This window comes from Notolabrus celidotus, chromosome 23, assembly GCF_009762535.1.
Source record: "Notolabrus celidotus isolate fNotCel1 chromosome 23, fNotCel1.pri, whole genome shotgun sequence".
NCBI classification, from domain to species: domain Eukaryota; kingdom Metazoa; phylum Chordata; class Actinopteri; order Labriformes; family Labridae; genus Notolabrus; species Notolabrus celidotus.
Genome location: NC_048294.1, coordinates 25,225,037 through 25,243,217, shown reverse-complemented (window position 1 = coordinate 25,243,217; position 18,181 = coordinate 25,225,037). Strand labels below are relative to the sequence as shown.

Sequence of the window (18,181 nt, the reverse complement as noted above, 5' to 3'; positions counted from 1 at the left end):
GTCTTCATTGACTGTTTGCTAAACCCCTCCAGGAAGATTGTCCTGTCATAGCTTAGCAAGGGCGGCCTATCAAACTCTGGATATTTAGGAGTGCTGCAAAGACAGAGCTTAGTTTCTTAAACCCAAAAAGAGCAACGTTTATGGACACCATCAATTTTTACAATGACACAGACTGCAATCTCCTCGCTATTTAAGCTACAAGGCTTTATTCTCATGGATGCACCATAAAAAGTGGTTCAACATATTATTGGTCATGGATAGAAAAATTATAGCACTATTTATTATTCCTATAAGAGGTTTTTTTTTTCCTTTAAAATAACAATATAACATAATAAATAATAATAATTATACAGAAAATGATGATGATAATAAGAATAATAAGAATAAAAAAAAATCTAACTAATAATAATAACAATAATAATAAAAACATTAATAATACAAAAAAAAAAAAAATAATAATAATAATGATAATAATATAATGATAACAATAATAAAAACATTAATAATAATAATAATAATAATAATAATAATAATAATAATAATATAATGATAACAATAATAAAAACATTAATAATAATAATAATAATAATAATAATAATAATAATAATAATAATAATAATAATAATAAACTAACCCTAACACATTCAGACACAGTGGGTTGTATAAACACACCCATACAAACATATGACCCATGTATGAGGAGAGAGTAAAAACGTGTCACCACCACCTGTGTGTATGTTTTTCACCATTTCAGGAGACGCTAATTTCAATTTGCAAAACATGTCCTGCAAGAATTCAGAGAGGAGGAAAAAACAATCATCACGTCTGAGCACAAACGCAAACTTGAAGTCACCCTGAAAGTCGTAATCACAAAGAAGATGTATTAGAGGAATCGAAGCAGCAGTAGATGCAGCTAGCATTGGCACCAAAAAACACTGAGTGCCATAGAGCTGATTCAAGAGGTTTTTCAGTTTACCAGAGTTGACCCAGAAGCTAAAGCATTTAATGACAGCACTTCTGAATTTGCAGAACTTAATGACACATCTTTTTCTGAGGTAGAAGGTTGAAGATTTTGTCAGCAAACAGCGTGTTAGGAACAGTGTCCCTACCTGCCCTGCATGATGTTTTCTACATACATCCAGAGTCTGAACGACAGCAACGTCAGTGTCATAAGTTTAAACATGGACATATGGACTAGTAATTAGTGCTGGCTGATAATTCAATAACAATAATTATAGTGATATGATTTTTACTCAATATAAATAGAACAAATGTTTGATAAGAATTTGATATATATAAACCTGTAATTACTCAGGGCGGCGCTAACTCGCCCCTCCAAGGAGAACAAACGATTTGCATATTCTTTGAACCTTTCTGCTATCAAACTGATAAATGCTGACAGCCGTTTGTGTACTTATAAGGTGTTTCCTAGTCTAATCCTTGCACTTGTGTTGATACATTCATTAATTTATTATTTTATGACAAGCTCCTTCTTACATATCTGCTGTCATCGACATGTTGAGTGTTGTGACTGTTAGCGTGTGATTATTAGTGTTGTTTATTGAACTACCTCATAGGCTGTAAACTAAATTGGCCTTCTGGGATCAATAAAGTTCTCTGAATCTGAGTCTGTAAATAAAATATCAGTAATCTTATCATCAAGAGCATGTTCTTATTGGTTATCAGCTAAGAACATTCCATATTTTACATCCCTAGTTGATTTAGTGACAACCAATGCTGCTCCAATGGCGAGCAGCGCCTTATTATCTATTCACCGTACAGCCTGGGACATGTATCGGTTTGTAATACATCCCAATGCTGAACGCAGATATCAGCTTCAATGTGCGTTGTTTCCAAAAGGCAATTATATCAGCTAATTCAGTTTGTAAAAAGAAAACTGATTTGTTGTTTTTAACAAAGAAAGATCCCCTTTTTTACTTCAGAAAATAAAGTCACCATTTGGATTTGATTAGCATCCACCTCAAAGGTTCCAGATCACACAGGGTCTACTTTATGCAGTTCTCATTTAAAAGAAGGAGCAGGAAAACCAAACTTTAAAAAGTCTGTCATTTCAAAAACCGTCTGGAAATGAGAAGTCTGAGTTTAAAGATCGTTGTTCAGGAAATCAAAGAACATTTCCACTGCTGACTCTGACTCTGTAACTAAATCTGTAACACGAGGTTACAGGAGGCGGGGCTTAGCAAACAGTCAATTATCTTTGCACTGTTACCCAACAGACCTTTCATCTGTCACCCTCCACCAAAATATAATTTAACGTCCACTCACCATCCTCTGTGGGCACGTAGACGTTGAGGTAGAGGCAGTCCTCGCTCTGGTTCTGGATGTAACCCGCCGCCACATCCAGATTATCCGTGAACCACACGGGTAGCATAATCTCGGGGAGCACGCCGTGGACGTTCTGAGGGCACACAGGTGCAAACTGGGTGGCGTTGCGAATCTCCTGCCAGGATCCCGGAGCCTCCGGCGGTTGAAAGCGCCGGTCTCCAATGGGTGCTGTGGCATAGGGGACGCCAAGGTACTGCTCTACTGGGCCCAGGATCTCGTTGTTCAAGTCCTTCTTGATGCCTCTGAGCTTGCCGTAGTTGGTGGTGACTATGGGGTGTTTGGAAGGGTCCATCTTCTGGCTTGAAGCCAGGCTGAGGAGGAAGAGGAGGCCTAGAGCACCCATTAGGCACCAGTCTGTCATGAGGCTAAGGGGGCGTGTCCTGGGCATTAAACTCCGCCGGCTCTGTTTACTGAGAGCGAGTGGAAAGGAGTACATGACTGGATTCATACTGCCCACCTGCTTCTAGTCTGTTTTGGAGAACTGTCTGAAGTGAGTGTGGAGTTTTATCCAGCAGTCAGGGAGGTGTAGTAAAAAAAGGTAGTTCACTAAAAACAGAAGGAGGTGTGATAAGACCAGGAGTGCTGCGTGAAGGTGGGATGAAGGGCAAAGCAGTTGCTAGGGGAAGGAAGGGTCCTCGGGGTGCTGGACAAGGCGGACGGACCTTGATGCGGGTGCCAGGTCAGTGTTGGTTCTCAGCAACAGCGTTTCGAAACACTCCCCAGGCCATGGTTCTGTTCCGTTCCATCCCTATGGATCCTTTACAGTCCGGATCATTGGAGCAGCCGCTGAATTCTGCAGAATGAGACAGAGGCGGAGGAGGGGGTGAGGAAAACAGAAAGAGAGGGGGTGGAGGAAAGATAAGAGAGATTATAGTTTATCTGTAACAGGAATATATTCCATTAAATACTGTCAGTGCTGGAGTTTCCATTCAACTGTTGCCAAGTGCAAAACATCGCCTGGAATGAAGGGAGAAAAACACAGTGGAAGGTAACGTCGAGATCAAGTTTCCTCATTTTGGAAACATTTCAAGTGATAACAACTTGTTTTTCTTCACATGATAACACTCCAGGCTGATCTCCACCCGGGGAGAGGACGTCAGGAAACCAATCCTTGTCATCACGTTTTAGTCTCCCCGGTTTGTGCCACATAATCTCACCCACTGAAATCTCATGTATACTCCATGTTGAGCGCACATTCCTACATGACTCTCTCCATCTATTATGGATGAAAAGCTTAAATTGGACTTGTTCGGCGTGTCCTGGTCTGACCTAGGCGAGGACGTGAACCAATTCCCTCCCATTGAACTGTGTTTATCCTGCTAGCCTCCCTTTAACACGCTAGCTTCTCTGCAGAAAGCTAATGTAGTGCAGCTGATTTAATCACATCTCCCTTTAACAAACGCACCACTGATGTCTCAATATTTTTGGTTCTTATTAATATCTTAAAGGCTTTGGAGCTGCTTCTTGAGATAAAAGTACGGTAGATAGCGTAGACAAAGAGAAGAGGCTAGAGATTAGGGCAAGCCTTTCACTGCCCAGTAAGGTCGAAGGTCGGTAATGTGCGCCTGTAAGCAGCTTACAGCAGCCTGGAACACTTTAGTGCTGCATGCAGAGCACAAAGAACCACACACACATGCGCACGGTACACCCTCAACGACCCACACATGAATCAGTGCCCACCCACTGTACACTCATTCATGTAATCTACTGCGCAAATGTGCAAATCCTCATGGAGCAAACCCCCCCGTCAGAAACGCATGAGGCATGCAGGGGATTAAGGCGTCACAGCATTGTTGGGCGGTGTTATGTAATGTTAGGGCACACACCTCCTGGAAGAAACCACTGTATGTGAAAATCTATTTCCTGTTCGCTCTATTTCAGTCTAATCTGATTTCTTAAATTCACCATTACTTCTTCCTCTCCTTCACGCTCTTTCTTGCTTTATCACCATGCTGTAATTGTCCCATTTAAAGTCATCATTAACCGTATTATTGCCTTGCCTGCACCCACTGAAGCGCCTCTGTGTTTTTGTTGTCTGTCTTTCTTCTCTCACTTGCAATAAAGCCATTTGAATGTAAAAATATGGGAGTTAAGTATCCTGAGGCAAGACGGCAGATAATTAGAGTCTATAGGCTGATGAGCAGGCGACAAGTCTGCCTCACACTGATGGCAGAAATAGGGAGGCTCATAATACAGTTTTTAATGTACGTCTTCCTCTCTTTGAGGGGAGGATATGCTCAGACTTCTTCTCAAAGATTCGTGTCCTTTCATTCCTTTCATAGAGCGCTAATTGCAAGCGAGTTTATAGCGCCAGTAATCACTCATTGTCTTCTTCTGGTACAGTGTGTTCAGCCTAAATATATTGGTGTCTGCCTTTGTTCCTCTCAGTGTGGACTTTGTTGTTCTGCCCACGCGCCCGTGTGTGCATCTGGGAGTGTACCCTCTCCCGGAGAAACGGACAGCACGATGTGTGCTCTAATTAAACCATGGAGAGTCTGGAGGCCGGCCTGCTTTTGCACTGCAGGCAGGGACTAGCCCTCCACCCACGTATGCGCACACACCACTATCTGCCATTAAACTTTCATCCTGCAAAAAAACACATAAAAGAGACTGGGAGATGGAGAGGCAGAGATGAAATAGAGTGAGGGACAAATGCAGATGAAGAGGAAACAGGTCCCGGTGTTCATGAAATGCTTCTCCGTGGTCAGCAGAGGTCCTTAAGGGTACTTGAGTTAAAGCAACATGAGACGCTGCTTCATTGACCCTGGAGTCTCTTGGAAAAGTGGACATCTAATAGACCAAGGGAGGGGGCCAAATGCCCTAAACTTGCACCTCGAGCCTGAGCAGGCGCAGAGAGTAGCAGAGGCTCATGAAAGCCAACATCCCTGGTAAAAATCCAAGACCCTGGCAGGCAAGAGTTTGCCTGAAGGGACCTCCAGAATTTCGGGGGTGCATCTGAGTGTTTAATTGCTAATTGGCTCAATTAGAGCGCCTAATAGGTCCGGCTTTGCTGTGACCAGTGGGAGAGCTTAAGTGATTGATGAAGCAGAGAGGGAGAGGTCTGATGGAAGGAGAGTTTAGCATGGCAACAGAGCCATAGGAGATATCCACAGGAGTGTTTGGAAGGCAGATAGCGCTCGCTAACAGATTTACAGAAACAGATTTAAAGGAGCAGGCTCTCCAGATATACTGTACTGCAGTGCTATCACACACATGCACCACGATGCACACTCATCCATGATTCATTCAATCAGGAGGATGTTTCTCCAGCATCCCCAGGAGGCAGAGAAGGAGAGGACCACACAGACCATCAGTTTAAACCTCGTTCTTTCGTACATCCTTCCTTCATCTTTCATCCTCTCTCACTTTGTCATCTGAATAAGCACCTGGGAGAACCTCTTTGGGAAATTGCAATACAAAAAAATTCTATTTCCGCATCTTGACCAGCCACTTTACTCCAGGCTGTATCGCTGGGAGGCTGCATGAATTGCAAATCAGCACAAAAACATGCAAAATAGCACTTACTATGACTAAACTTAATTCAGATGTAGCACAAACCAGGCCTGGAGCTGCTCTTAATCCACACTAATGTACAAGCTACAAGCAGTAAGGTGTTGAGCATCATGCTTCAGGACTGTGACAGTGTCAGTGCTCTCACAGACTGCTGTGCCCTTCATCAGGCTTGGTTAAACTAGGACCTCAGGCTGTGGGCCAGATGCAGCCTGTCAAACACTTTAATCTGACCCACAAATCTGTAAGTGATACAATTTTGTTGCTTAATCTGTTGACCTGAACCGTCTCCTGCCTGTGAACAAATTCTGATAGACGGCACAGTAATGCTCTTATTATTAGGCCCACAGCAAGGCTATAACAATGTCACCACTGCTCAGTACAGTCGATATCCCTTCTACGGCAAGAAAAAAGAGAGCTGTGCAAAGAGGAAAGTCGACAGTGAACGCTGAGCATATAACGCAGAATGGACAGCTAAATACTTCTCACTAAGCTAGAGAGGAACGCAGAATGACTGATCTGTCAGGAGGCTGTTGAAGAGAACATCACGCACCATTTTTCCAGCATCTAAACCAAAAAGGACTGCCTTAGAAGTGAAGGGAAGGAGAGGCAGCTTAATGTCTCATCAGTTTGCAAGCTCTGGAAGACAACACGGTTTTACAAAGCAATGAGGAGCTCAGAGGCAGGTGTGAAGGAACGTCACTTTTTTTAGTCACAAGACAGAAAATCACAGAAACTGGTCCGTTAAAGAAAAGTTTAAAAATGGTTTTCAGTTTGGAGCCCACTTTTAGAGTCATCACTGCACTATGATCTAACTATTAAGCTACAAAACAAATCCTCCTTTTTATCTGCTGCTTTACATTTATTTTAAGGAACAGTTTGACATTTCTGGTTCACTCACTTGCAGAGCTATAAGAGAAACTTGATGTTACTATCTTTAAACCAAATATGCTCCTGGATACGACATAATCCAGAGTATCAACACCTTGAAAATGCAACTTTTTTAAGGGGTTGGGATTTACGGCCGAATTCCACCAGATCCGTCTCTGATCTGTCACAGCACCGGATCTGATAGGTTTTTATTCTAGTCAATGTGTTAACTTCCACTGGATCCGCTCCGTCTCTGGTCTGGCAGGTCAGAGCCCTCCGGATCAGATACACAAGACTTCTATTTTTGCTCACTTAGACTACTGGGGAAACTGGCACACTGGGATCCCCTCACCAAAGCTGATTGACTGTACTGTACACTGTCCCAGCTGATATGAACAAAGTATTATATCAAGATACAGGAATGCTGAAAAAGGAGGTGCTGTGCAAAGCTGTCTACTCCCTACTTTATGTGGCAACATGACCAATTCATATCACCACCTGAGACGGCACAGAGAAAAGTATGATGAGTGCATGCGAGGGAAGGCCCAGACAAGAAAACAGAGACAAAGAGACAGCTGTAGGTCGTCAAAGTCAAGGAAAACCACAGCAGAGCTCAGTTAGAGTCTCAGGGGTCATTCACACCGGGTCTCAACATGCCTCCTAGGTGAGGGGCTGCCAAACTTTTCAGCCCATGACCACCAAAAATATAAGACTCGGGACCCTGAATAATAGAGGTGCCAAAGACTCGGGACCCTGAAAAATAGAGGTGCCAAAGACTCCGGACCCTGAATAATAGAGGTGCCAAAAACTCGGGACCCTGAAAAATAGAGGTGCCAAAGACTCCGGACCCTGAATAATAGAGGTGCCAAAGACTCGGGACCCTGAAAAATAGAGGTGCCAAAGACTCCGGACCCTGAATAATAGAGGTGCCAAAGACTCCGGACCCTGAAAAACAGAGGTGCCAAAGACTCGGGACCCTGAAAAATAGAGGTGCCAAAGACTCGGGACCCTGAAAAATAGAGGTGCCAAAGACTCGGGACCCTGAAAAATAGAGGTGCCAAAGACTCGGGACCCTATAAAATATAGGTGCCAAAGACTCCGGACCCTGAATAATAGAGGTGCCAAAGACTCGGGACCCTATAAAATATAGGTGCCAAAGACTCCGGACCCTGAATAATAGAGGTGCCAAAGACTCGGGACCCTGAAAAATAGAGGTGCCAAAGACTCGGGACCCTGAAAAATAGAGGTGCCAAAGACTCGGGACCCTGAATAATACAGGTGCCAAAGACTCCGGACCCTGAAAAATAGAGGTGCCAAAGACTCGGGACCCTGAATAATAGAGGTGCCAAAGACTCCGGACCCTGAAAAAAAGAGGTGCCAAAGACTCCGGACCCTGAATAATAGAGGTGCCAAAGACTCCGGACCCTATAAAATAGAGGTGCCAAAGACTCGGGACCCTGAAAAATAGAGGTGCCAAAGACTCGGGACCCTGAATAATAGAGGTGCCAAAGACTCGGGACCCTGAAAAATAGAGGTGCCAAAGACTCCGGATCCTGAATAACAGAGGTGCCAAAGACTCGGGACCCTGAATAATAGATGTGCCAAAGACTCTGGATCCTGAAAAATAGAGGTGCCAAAGACTCGGGACCCTGAAAAATAGAGGTGCCAAAGACTCTGGATCCTGAAAAATAGAGGTGCCAAAGACTCGGGACCCTGAAAAATAGAGGTGCCAAAGACTCAGGACCCTGAATAATAGAGGTGCCAAAGACTCTGGATCCTGAAAAATAGAGGTGCCAAAGACTCGGGACCCTGAATAATAGATGTGCCAAAGACTCCGGATCCTGAATAATAGAGGTACCAAAGACTCCGGACCCTGAATAATAGAGGTGCCAAAGACTCCGGACCCTGAATAATAGAGGTGCCAAAGACTCTGGATCCTGAATAATAGAGGTGGCAAAGACTCGCGAGCTGTAGCTGGTCTACAGAAAATTAGCCTACCTACATTTGCATGTGGCTGTGTCTCCTGTACTGCTGAGAATAAACTTGCTGTAACTTATAATTTTGTTAATTAAGTGATAATTAACTCTTACCTCAGGAGTCACCTGGCAACAAAAAAAGCAGATATCTAATGAAAAATCTGAATTTGTAAGGTTTTATATCAAATTGAATGACTAGCTTTGTTTCTAATTTTAAAATAATGTTTAAATTGAAATTTTAGATTACTTAAAAAAAAAATAATTCTGCTAGACATCTCGCGACCCCTCACTAGTGTCCCGACACCCCCCTGGCGATCCCGACTCCCACTTTGGGAAACCCTGATATAAGTGACCACATGCTCATTTAAATCCACATCCATCCATCCCCAACCATGCAGAAAATATCTGGGTGTAACTTTGCTGCTTACTCTCTTTGTTCAAACATGGCTGCCACCGATCGCACACAAAGGCCAAGAATTGGTTCCCAGTTTCTCCAAATGCTTGCCAATCACAACCTGGCAACTGTCACTGCAGAACACTTCAAGCTGTTGGAACTGTGTTTCAGTCCATCTGATGAATGCTAGTCCAACAATTAGTCTTTATTTCACTCCTCTAATTCCTGAGGGGAGTATCTGTCCTTTGACCTGCTGGATGCTCCGCCGTGCTCACGAGCTGGTGGTTATCGTTGCTATCAGAGCTTTTCCCTGATTTGATTTCACTTACTCTGTTACGGTAAAGAAAGCAAATAAGCCTATTCCCCAAAAAGCTGTTCTATTTCTTTAAGTAAAGGGCCTCTGCTGAATGTGATGCTCTACTGAATACAACAGAGGAACCTGTTGTTGTGTGGAAATTAATGCAGGGTAAGATTTATTTGCTTTGGTTTGGGAATACGTGATTCCTCAGCAGGATTGTCTCACAACAAATGGGTCACCTAACCTATAAGAGGGATTTCATCTCCTGTGGAGGATAAAAGTGATATTTATTAGCTGTGATATTGATCTGGAAACACCGTGAAGTGTGTGAGAGAGCTTCGTCTTTAAAGTGAAAGTCTAAGAAAGTATGCATCGATTTGAGTAAAAAGAACACTTTGCAGTGACACAATCCAATACCAGACAACAAACTGGGACTTCAAACATCTAAATAACAGCTCGAGCAAAACTTCAGTGTTGTAAGATCTGCAATTTGCTGCATGGGTAATTAAATTGTATTACAGTCTGCAGGTGTTATTTTTATTGCGTCTTTCTCTTGTATGTGTGAACAATTTTCTCCCTCATTAATTACAACAAGTCTCACCAGAGATCATTTCCCACAAATTACGACTTGTCCTTTATTCTGAGGATCTCTACTTCAAAAGTGACACCAGACTTTGATGTTGTTGCCATGAGGGAGGGGAGCTGCTTCACTGCTCGTTTTAACACAAGAATTACACCAAGTGCTTATGATTCCATGTTTTCAACAGCAGGCCGACTTTGTTATCTTTAATTGCTATGAGGGCTGTTTCAGTAGCACTTTTATGTGCTGTAACAGAGGCTTCCTCCAATTAACCTGCTGTTAATCTTCCATATGAAGGTCATGTCTCTGCTCGTGGTGACTGAAGTGTGATCAGTGAGTGTGGTGGAACATGCCCCTCATTTGGGAGGGAATAAGCGTTATTCCTGGAGGCTGACTGTGGATTTGGATTAGATGACGTTGTGTAATTGAGTCTTGTACACATCAAAAAGGACATGGTGGTTTGGAAGATGGCGCAAAAGCCTTTTTGGACTTTAAAAGGGTTTGTGATTTGACGTGATTAATAACTCCCATGACAAATAATTTACAGAAGTTAACTTTTTTTGTTGTGTTGTGTTTGAGTTCTTAATCATTGGTAAGTAAAGGGACATTCCCCACTCTGCTTTAATACAAGTCAGCACAAGGACAGATATTTAATTGGGACAATCATTAGAAATCACATTTTTGGGTGGAGACAGTCTGGAAGTGTTGCTACAACAGAGAAGCCTTTAAGCAAGAAATAACATTTGATAGTGAAATAATACACCCTCCCCCTCCCCCTGTAGATGCTTTATTCTGTGTCGACCAAGCGGCAACCTCAGGTTTAAAAATATGAGGCTAATGCAGAAGTGCTAAAATCTGCAGTTCATAGAGGATCCACTTGAGGCTGGCTCAAAAAAGCTGATCTTTGCAGCAGAAATAAACATGTTTACAGCCTGGTTCAAAAAAACGAGTGGAGTCTGGATAGCTCATTTCCCGATCAGCACACACTGTACAGGGGGTCAATTTCAAAAACATTAATATTACAAGTTTTCCATAATGAGAGGCACAGCTGACTTGATTGACAGGTGGGAACACTGTAGCTATTGGCTAGGAGGCTCAAAGCCCGCCTCTTTACGTCACAATCGCTCGACAGCAGCAATATGGCTGCCGCCTACGATTGTCCTCAAAACAGCTCTTCAGAAACAGATGGGTGACGTCACCGAGACTACGTCCATTATTTATACAGTCTATGGCAGAGGCCCTCAATAGGCGCCCCCCGGGACGCATCCGGGCCCACCGGCCGCCTATTTGTGGCCCCCGAACTGTTATTCCTTTACTATATGCTTTGGTCTGGTCAGCACGTGTATACCGCGACTTGTCTCCATGTCAACGATACGCAGACAGGCTGTTACTGGGTCACTTAGAGTCCACTGCTGCGAGTGCAATTTTTATCTTTCACTTTTGTTTTTTGGAGCAGTTCACATACTGGCACTTTGCCAGCTGTACGACCCTAGAATGCACGAAAACGGTGTGTTTTAAGTTCACTGCTCAAAGAAAAGTGGAAGGTGAAAATCTGCGATTGAATGAAGAATGGAGTGAAACTTTGCATTTACTGACCCTCCAACCACCACAAGACCCATGTGCTTAATATACCAGGAGACTATAGCTGTGCTGAAGATTTCCAATTTGAAACGGCATTATAAGACGAAGCATAGGAATTTTGAAGAGACATTTCCTCAAAATTCAGAGGTAAGAACTACAAAATAAATGCACTGAAATCATCAAATCAAGCTCCAAGCAGGACTCTTGACACATCTATGACACAACACAACATTTCATTCATATTTTTGTTGTTGTTTTGAACCAAAAGGACATTTTGCTTTAAATATTGCAGTATTACGGCATGTGGCTGACCGACCTCATTAAAGGGACCTTTGACTCATTGAAAAAAATATTTGTGGCCCTCTAAGATTTGTATTTGAGTACCCCTGGTCTATAGGGAAGACATGCATCAAATAGTCAAGGCCAGTAGCTGAACCTAGGACCACTGTAATAAGCACCTTAGCCTCTGCAGATGAGGCGCTTAAGCGTTACGAAGACATTTATTTGGAAATTGAATTGCTGTTTAAACAAGTAGGAAACTATTTACATCAGAACTAGAGATGCACCGATCCAATCCTGGTATCAGATATTGGCTAGATCTGACTCAAAAAGCTAGATCGGATATCAGTGACAAAGGGCCGATATATAGTGCCGATCCACGTGGCAGATCTATTCATCTCAGTTCTATACTTTTCTGTGTTTACAACAGCCATGTGCGTCTCCTACGTCATCAGCGCCGACCGGTCTGTGCATTTTTGCCCGGTGGAGCATGATGGAGGAGAACTACAGAGGCTCTGTAGTTTAGCTGCATGTCACGCTTCTTTTGCTAACAACTCCGCCGAAAACTTGCAACATGTGCAGCGGTAATGTTTCAACGGATGGCAGTCGTGCTGAAAAATATAATGGAAGCCCAAAGTGTGAAAAAACGGACAGGTTATTGGATTTAATTGTTCAGGATCCTTGAAATTAAGGGATTCCAGCCTCTGGTTTAGCACTTGGAACCCAGGTACAGTTCACCATCAAGTCAGAAAAGCTTGAAGTTGCCATGATTCTATCCTCACATTAAGGAGAAGAGATTGTTAAATCAATACCAGGATCGGATCGGCTAGTATCGGCAGATACCAAAGCCCAGAGATCGATATCGGTATCGGGAGCATTAAAGTAGGATCGGTGCATCCCTAATCAGAACACCTCTAGTTACATTGACATCATTTAAAAGTTGTTAAGCAAGCTGTACACCTCCAAATCTGTTAACTAACCCTGATTTATCCAAGATGACAAGATGATACATCGTCTGGCTTCTCAGATGGTTTCTGAAGTTTATTTTTGCCCTTCTGCTCCAAAGTTTCCCCAAATTTCCTCCAATGTACAAATACGGCTGAAAATCACAACCTCCCGACCGAATCATCGCCATTCTGCCAGTTAGTTTTCCAGCTGTAATCTAAATCCCACTAAAACCAATTCTACTCAATTCTACTCCAACACAGCCCTACAACCACCCGCTACGACCTCCCCAGTAATTGCTTGCCACCTCTCCCTTCGAGTTGTGTTGCCAGGCAGTCTGTCAGTACACTGGGTTCAACCTAATGATAGATAATAACCTGACTCTGCCAGGCTGGTGGTGCAGACTAATAGCTGGAATTCAGTGCGCTGGATGGATGGGGTCAACAGGAGCAGCGGCCTTAATATTATCTTGAGGTTAGGAGGAGGAAAGTCGAGGGCGGATAGATAAGACGAGTCTAGGCGGTCGTGTGTGCAAACGGAAACAAATGCAAAAACACGCCGACATGCAACCACCCACACAAACACGTCACAGTCATTATCATATCAAGGCTTTCAGAGCCTGACAGTATTCATATCAGGAGAGCTCGTTTGTTTTATGTCTGCTAATTAATACATCAAAGCTTTAACATGAGAATTGAACATTCAGACATCACATCACTGTGACAGTAAAATGTGAGTCAACGCACGTGCTTTCTTAGCTGCACGGGGAAATGTGAAAATGTTGTTTGGAATATCTCTGCAGCGCCTGTGTGCGTCCTTTTTATCCGTGTGACAGCAGCTTGATGTGTTGATCACAAAGGATTTTTGAAAGCATGGTGAAGCAGACGGTGAGCATTTGAACAGGGAAGGGGTGATGCAGACGCCTCATCGGTGTGGTGGACGTAAGTGTGCGTTTGTGGTCGTAAGCTCGACGCCTCACTTGCAGCCTGTGTGTGGGCTCTGAATAGAAACGAGCCGCCAGGGAGGCTCACTCAAGCTACTGCCAATCCCTTATTTCCTTCTTCTTCTTTTTTTTTACATCCCTCCATCTCTCTCAGTGTGGAGAAGAAGAAATCAGACTCGGGGCCAGAGTTCAACAGATATAGCTGAGGGGTGGATGTGAGTTGAGATTATGTAGAGGAGACCAATCAGCTGACAGTTAACACTACGGGAAGTTTATAACAGCAGAACAAGCAGGGTAAAAAACCTGAGGTCACGGCTGGGACCTGACTTTTAGTCCTGTAGGGTTTCTGGAGTTTAGCACCAGACTCTCTTTTTCCTGCTACAGGGTGTGAGTACTATATAACATGACTCCTTTAAAATCCGAGGCGGCTTATCATCACTGTGTGACATAAATGTGTTACTTTATGATCTTCCTTTATTTAGTCGTCATTGATTAATGCCTTGCATGGTTCTCTACTGACACTGGAAATACTGCAGTGGCATCAACGGGACATGACACGGGACTTCCACCAGATTCATGTCCGGTCCGTCTCCAATCCGCTGCGGTCCACCAGTTGTGTTTTCAGAACACAGCACAGAGCAGGACCTCCGGACAGCTGGAGTCATGTGATCAAGGTTTTCTAGCGGTAATCACTGAATCAAGGATTCTCCTCCTCCTCCTCTCCTCATCCATGTTGTCTTTCTGGTCCTCTGAAAACCTCTGACCTGTTGACTCCAGGCCTGGCTCCGCTCATCATGACTTTGGTTTGTTGTTGTAGTTAAGTGAAATACGATCTGGTGATAACACAGAGTGTTTTATTCTGAAAATTAACCCTCCATCCATCCATCCATTTTCTTCCGCTTATCCGGGGTCGGGTCGCGGGGGTAGCAGTCCAAGCAAATTGACCCAGACATCCCTCTCCCCGGCGACACTTTCCAGCTCCTCCTGGGGAATCCCGAGGCGTTCCCAGACCAGGCGGGAGATATAATCCCTCCACCGCGTTCTGGGTCTACCCCGGGGCCTTCTCCCAGTTGGACGTACCCGGAACACCTCTAAAGGGAGGCGTCCGGGAGCATCCTTATCAGATGCCCGAACCACCTCAGCTGACTCCTTTCGACACGGAGGAGCAGCGGCTCTACTCCGAGCTCCCTCCGGATGTCCGAGCTCCTGACCCTATCTCTAAGGCCGAGCCCAGACACCCTTCGCAGGAAACTCATTTCAGCCGCTTGTATCCGCGATCTTAACCTTTCGTTCATGACCCACAGCTCATGACCATAGGTGAGGGTTGGAACGTAGACCGACTGGTAAATCGAAAGCTTTACCTTCCGGCTCAGCTCCCTCTTCACCACAATGGTCCGATACAACGTCCGCATCACTGCTGACGCCGCACCAATCCACCTGTGGATCTCACGCTCCATTTTACCCTCACTCGCGAACAAGACCCCGATGGCATAGACTGGCTGTTGAAAATTAACCGGATGTTTTCATTTTGTTTTGGTGAAACCTGACTTCCTGTCCCGCTCCATCTGCTCTGTTGAGATTGATGCGTCGTGCTCCGGCATCGGGCAAAAATAGAAGTCTTGTGTATCTGATCTGGAAGGGTTTTAACCTGCTGGATCAAAGATGCAGCCGGAATGCAACGGAGCGGATCCAGTGGAAGTTAACACATTGACTAGAATAGAAACCTATCAGATCCAGTGCTGTGACAGACCGGAGACGGACTGGACATGGATTTAGTGGAATTTGGCTGTTACAGCTCTTGGTCTTCAGGAGAACCTTACTTTATCTAAGCATGGTCACTGAAGAGACAATAAGAATAACCAGAGCCATGGATTCTTGACCATTCTGCTTTTGAGTATTTTTAGATCGGTTAAAAAAAAGAACGGCCTAACTCAGCTAATACACTTCATAAGACTCCTCCCTTTGGACTCTTTAGCTCTCCATTCCCTCCCAAAGGTCAGGACTTTGATTGTCAAAGTTCATTAAAATCCAACCTGTCAAAGATTCTGTCAGATGTAGTTTTTTTTTCTTCTCAAGAGGATCTGCATTCAGAGGATTTATCAGCAGGGATTACTTCCTCTATTCTAATGTCGCTTGGCCTTTGTCTGCCATTGCATCAAAAGTTCAGAGGAAAAGGCTTGTAAACCTTTAAATCTGTATCAAACAATCCCTGCCATCCAATCATTTTAAAGGTCCGACTTGTTAAAAGCACTTGACTAAGACAACAACTTTGACATCACTGATGTGGAAAACTGTCCAGTAGGCATCATATCAGGAATGGTGTGCCATGAAATCACTGTTTGATGGCCTTTGATTCTCATAGAAGTGTCTCCCTCTTAAAGATTTAACTACTAATGAAGCTCCTTGATGTTTCAAATCTCCACATGAGCCTCTCTATGCTGTATAACCTACAGTCTCTGATGCAAGGTCAAAGCCACTCAGAAGATGGTCAAATATTTATGATATATGGAACATGTGTACTGCCAGCAATCTTAGCACTCTCTCACGTTTCACTGAGCTGTACCCACAGCAGCTGAGATCCCCCTCCTTGGGTGGTCCACACAGTCCCCGCTGGAGGATCTGTATGGGGTGCTGAGTGGCTCTGGAGCAGCCCTTAAGCAAAAGGAGGGAGGGGGGGGGGTTTAGAGCGGGTGATTTATAGAGGAGACAGAGGAAGTGAAGAAGCAGGTAATCAGAGCGCGACGGCGGGGCGGTGGATCCGTATGTGTCTGTGTGGTTTATTGGAAATAGCTGAAAACATAAAAGAAGGAGGAGGTACGCTGGATGCACTCATCATCTGTGGGTGAGAGGGGAACGTCCGAAGCACTCTGCAAGACGATCCGAACTGAGTGATGATGCTGTGTCTGGCTTTTCAATGCGTCTGTGTGTGGCGGCGAGGTTGCACTGTCAGCCTGTGATTAATCTACCACTGTCTGCCTAATTACCACCCGTGCCCCTCCGCGTTCCTCCGCTCTGCCGTAGACGCGCTGACCCACGCCGGAAACTCTGTGCACCCGATGCAAATTAAAGCCCTGTAAATATTTGCTTTTAACTCTTGCTGACACATTGTTTCCAATTTTGCGCTCCGGTGGTCTGCAACCCCATCACCCCCTGCTACACACACACACATGCAGACATCACAAACACACCGCCGCTACCACCACTGATGTGTGTGTGTGTGTGTCTGTGTTGTCAACAAGTTTGCTGACAGCCCCTAGACTCTCCTCCTCTTCCTCCTCCTCCTTCGTCTAGCCCTCGCTCTCGCTCTGCATCCTCCCATTGTGTCTGTATTGTAGCTGGCAGTCTATCAGGCTATTCTCTTCCTTTGTCAGCCCAGTCTCGTCTCTATAATGAGTGAATAGTGTCTGGGGATGAGGGAAGACAATGTGAAATGTTTAGAGATATAAACACTGAATAGTCGGGCTAAATATCGATATGATTGCGTCACTTTGAAAGGAAAGTTTATGTTTGTGCGAGGTGGAAAAGTTGTCTGTAAATCTCTGCAATAGATTGTCATGTAACCACCTTATCATGGAACATGTCCTGCCAACCCAGTGTACCTGTGTCAAGGTAAAATAAAGTGATGACAATCTAAAGTAAGCAAAAAGCTGGTGTAACAGGGTAATCTGTTTAACACATCACCCCCTGTTTAAAAGTCTCGTGGAGTAGCACTGCGTAAGTGAAAAAAGGTTTATTCAAAGCCTTTTGTGGCTGCAGAGGGAGCTCCACAAAATCTGATAAATTGCCTGAAGTAATTTCATCTGAGTCAGTGCCGTTTAAGGCTGAAGACGACAGGTCGGGAGGAAAAAATCAGGGCGAAGTGGAGTTGAAAGACGTCAGCCTACAAGACCTATGTGGCTCGGTTTCCGGTCGGAGCTCGAGGCTAGCAGCTCGAGGGTACATGAGCTGCTACGAGGGTAACACACAGAATTATTAGAGGGAGCTGTCAACAGCTGAAATGAATTATGGGTAATGTAGGTGGCAGGTTTTGACAAGGAGGAATATGTAGAATAAAGAAAGGAGATGTTCTTGGATCAGTGCATCAACTTTCCTGCTTTTTTAAAGGGATAGTTTGTTGTTTTATAAGTGGGGTTATATGAGGTGGAGCGTTTCCCACAGAACGACGGTGTACCTGTGGAGGGGAAGGTAGTGAACAGTTATGTCATCTATTAATTCTATTATTAGGTTGGTTCAGGCGGGGAACACGAGCTGCACGGATTTCACATTTGCCGTGCGTCATTCTGACAACCAACTGACAAACGTATCGTCCAATGAGACGAGCTATTTAAGCTGATGCTCAAACTTTAAGCTCCACTACTTCCCGAGCTAGAAATGATGACAATAATAATAATAATAATAATAATAATAATAATAATAATAATAATAATAATAATAATAATAATGGTAATAATAATAATAA

General features: G+C 44.1%; 1 protein-coding gene across 1 annotated transcript in view; it reads right to left on the bottom strand.

Annotated features, from left to right (window-relative positions):
* The window catches only part of nlgn2a (neuroligin 2a), a 369,918-nt gene that overhangs the window by 235,930 nt on the left and 115,807 nt on the right, over positions 1 to 18,181 (bottom strand). Inside the window, exon 3 of the mRNA XM_034676019.1 lies at positions 2,287 to 3,139. Within this exon, the coding sequence (XP_034531910.1) occupies positions 2,287 to 2,794 (508 nt within the window). The 5' untranslated portion in view covers positions 2,795 to 3,139. The remainder of the gene's footprint in view (positions 1 to 2,286; positions 3,140 to 18,181) is intronic.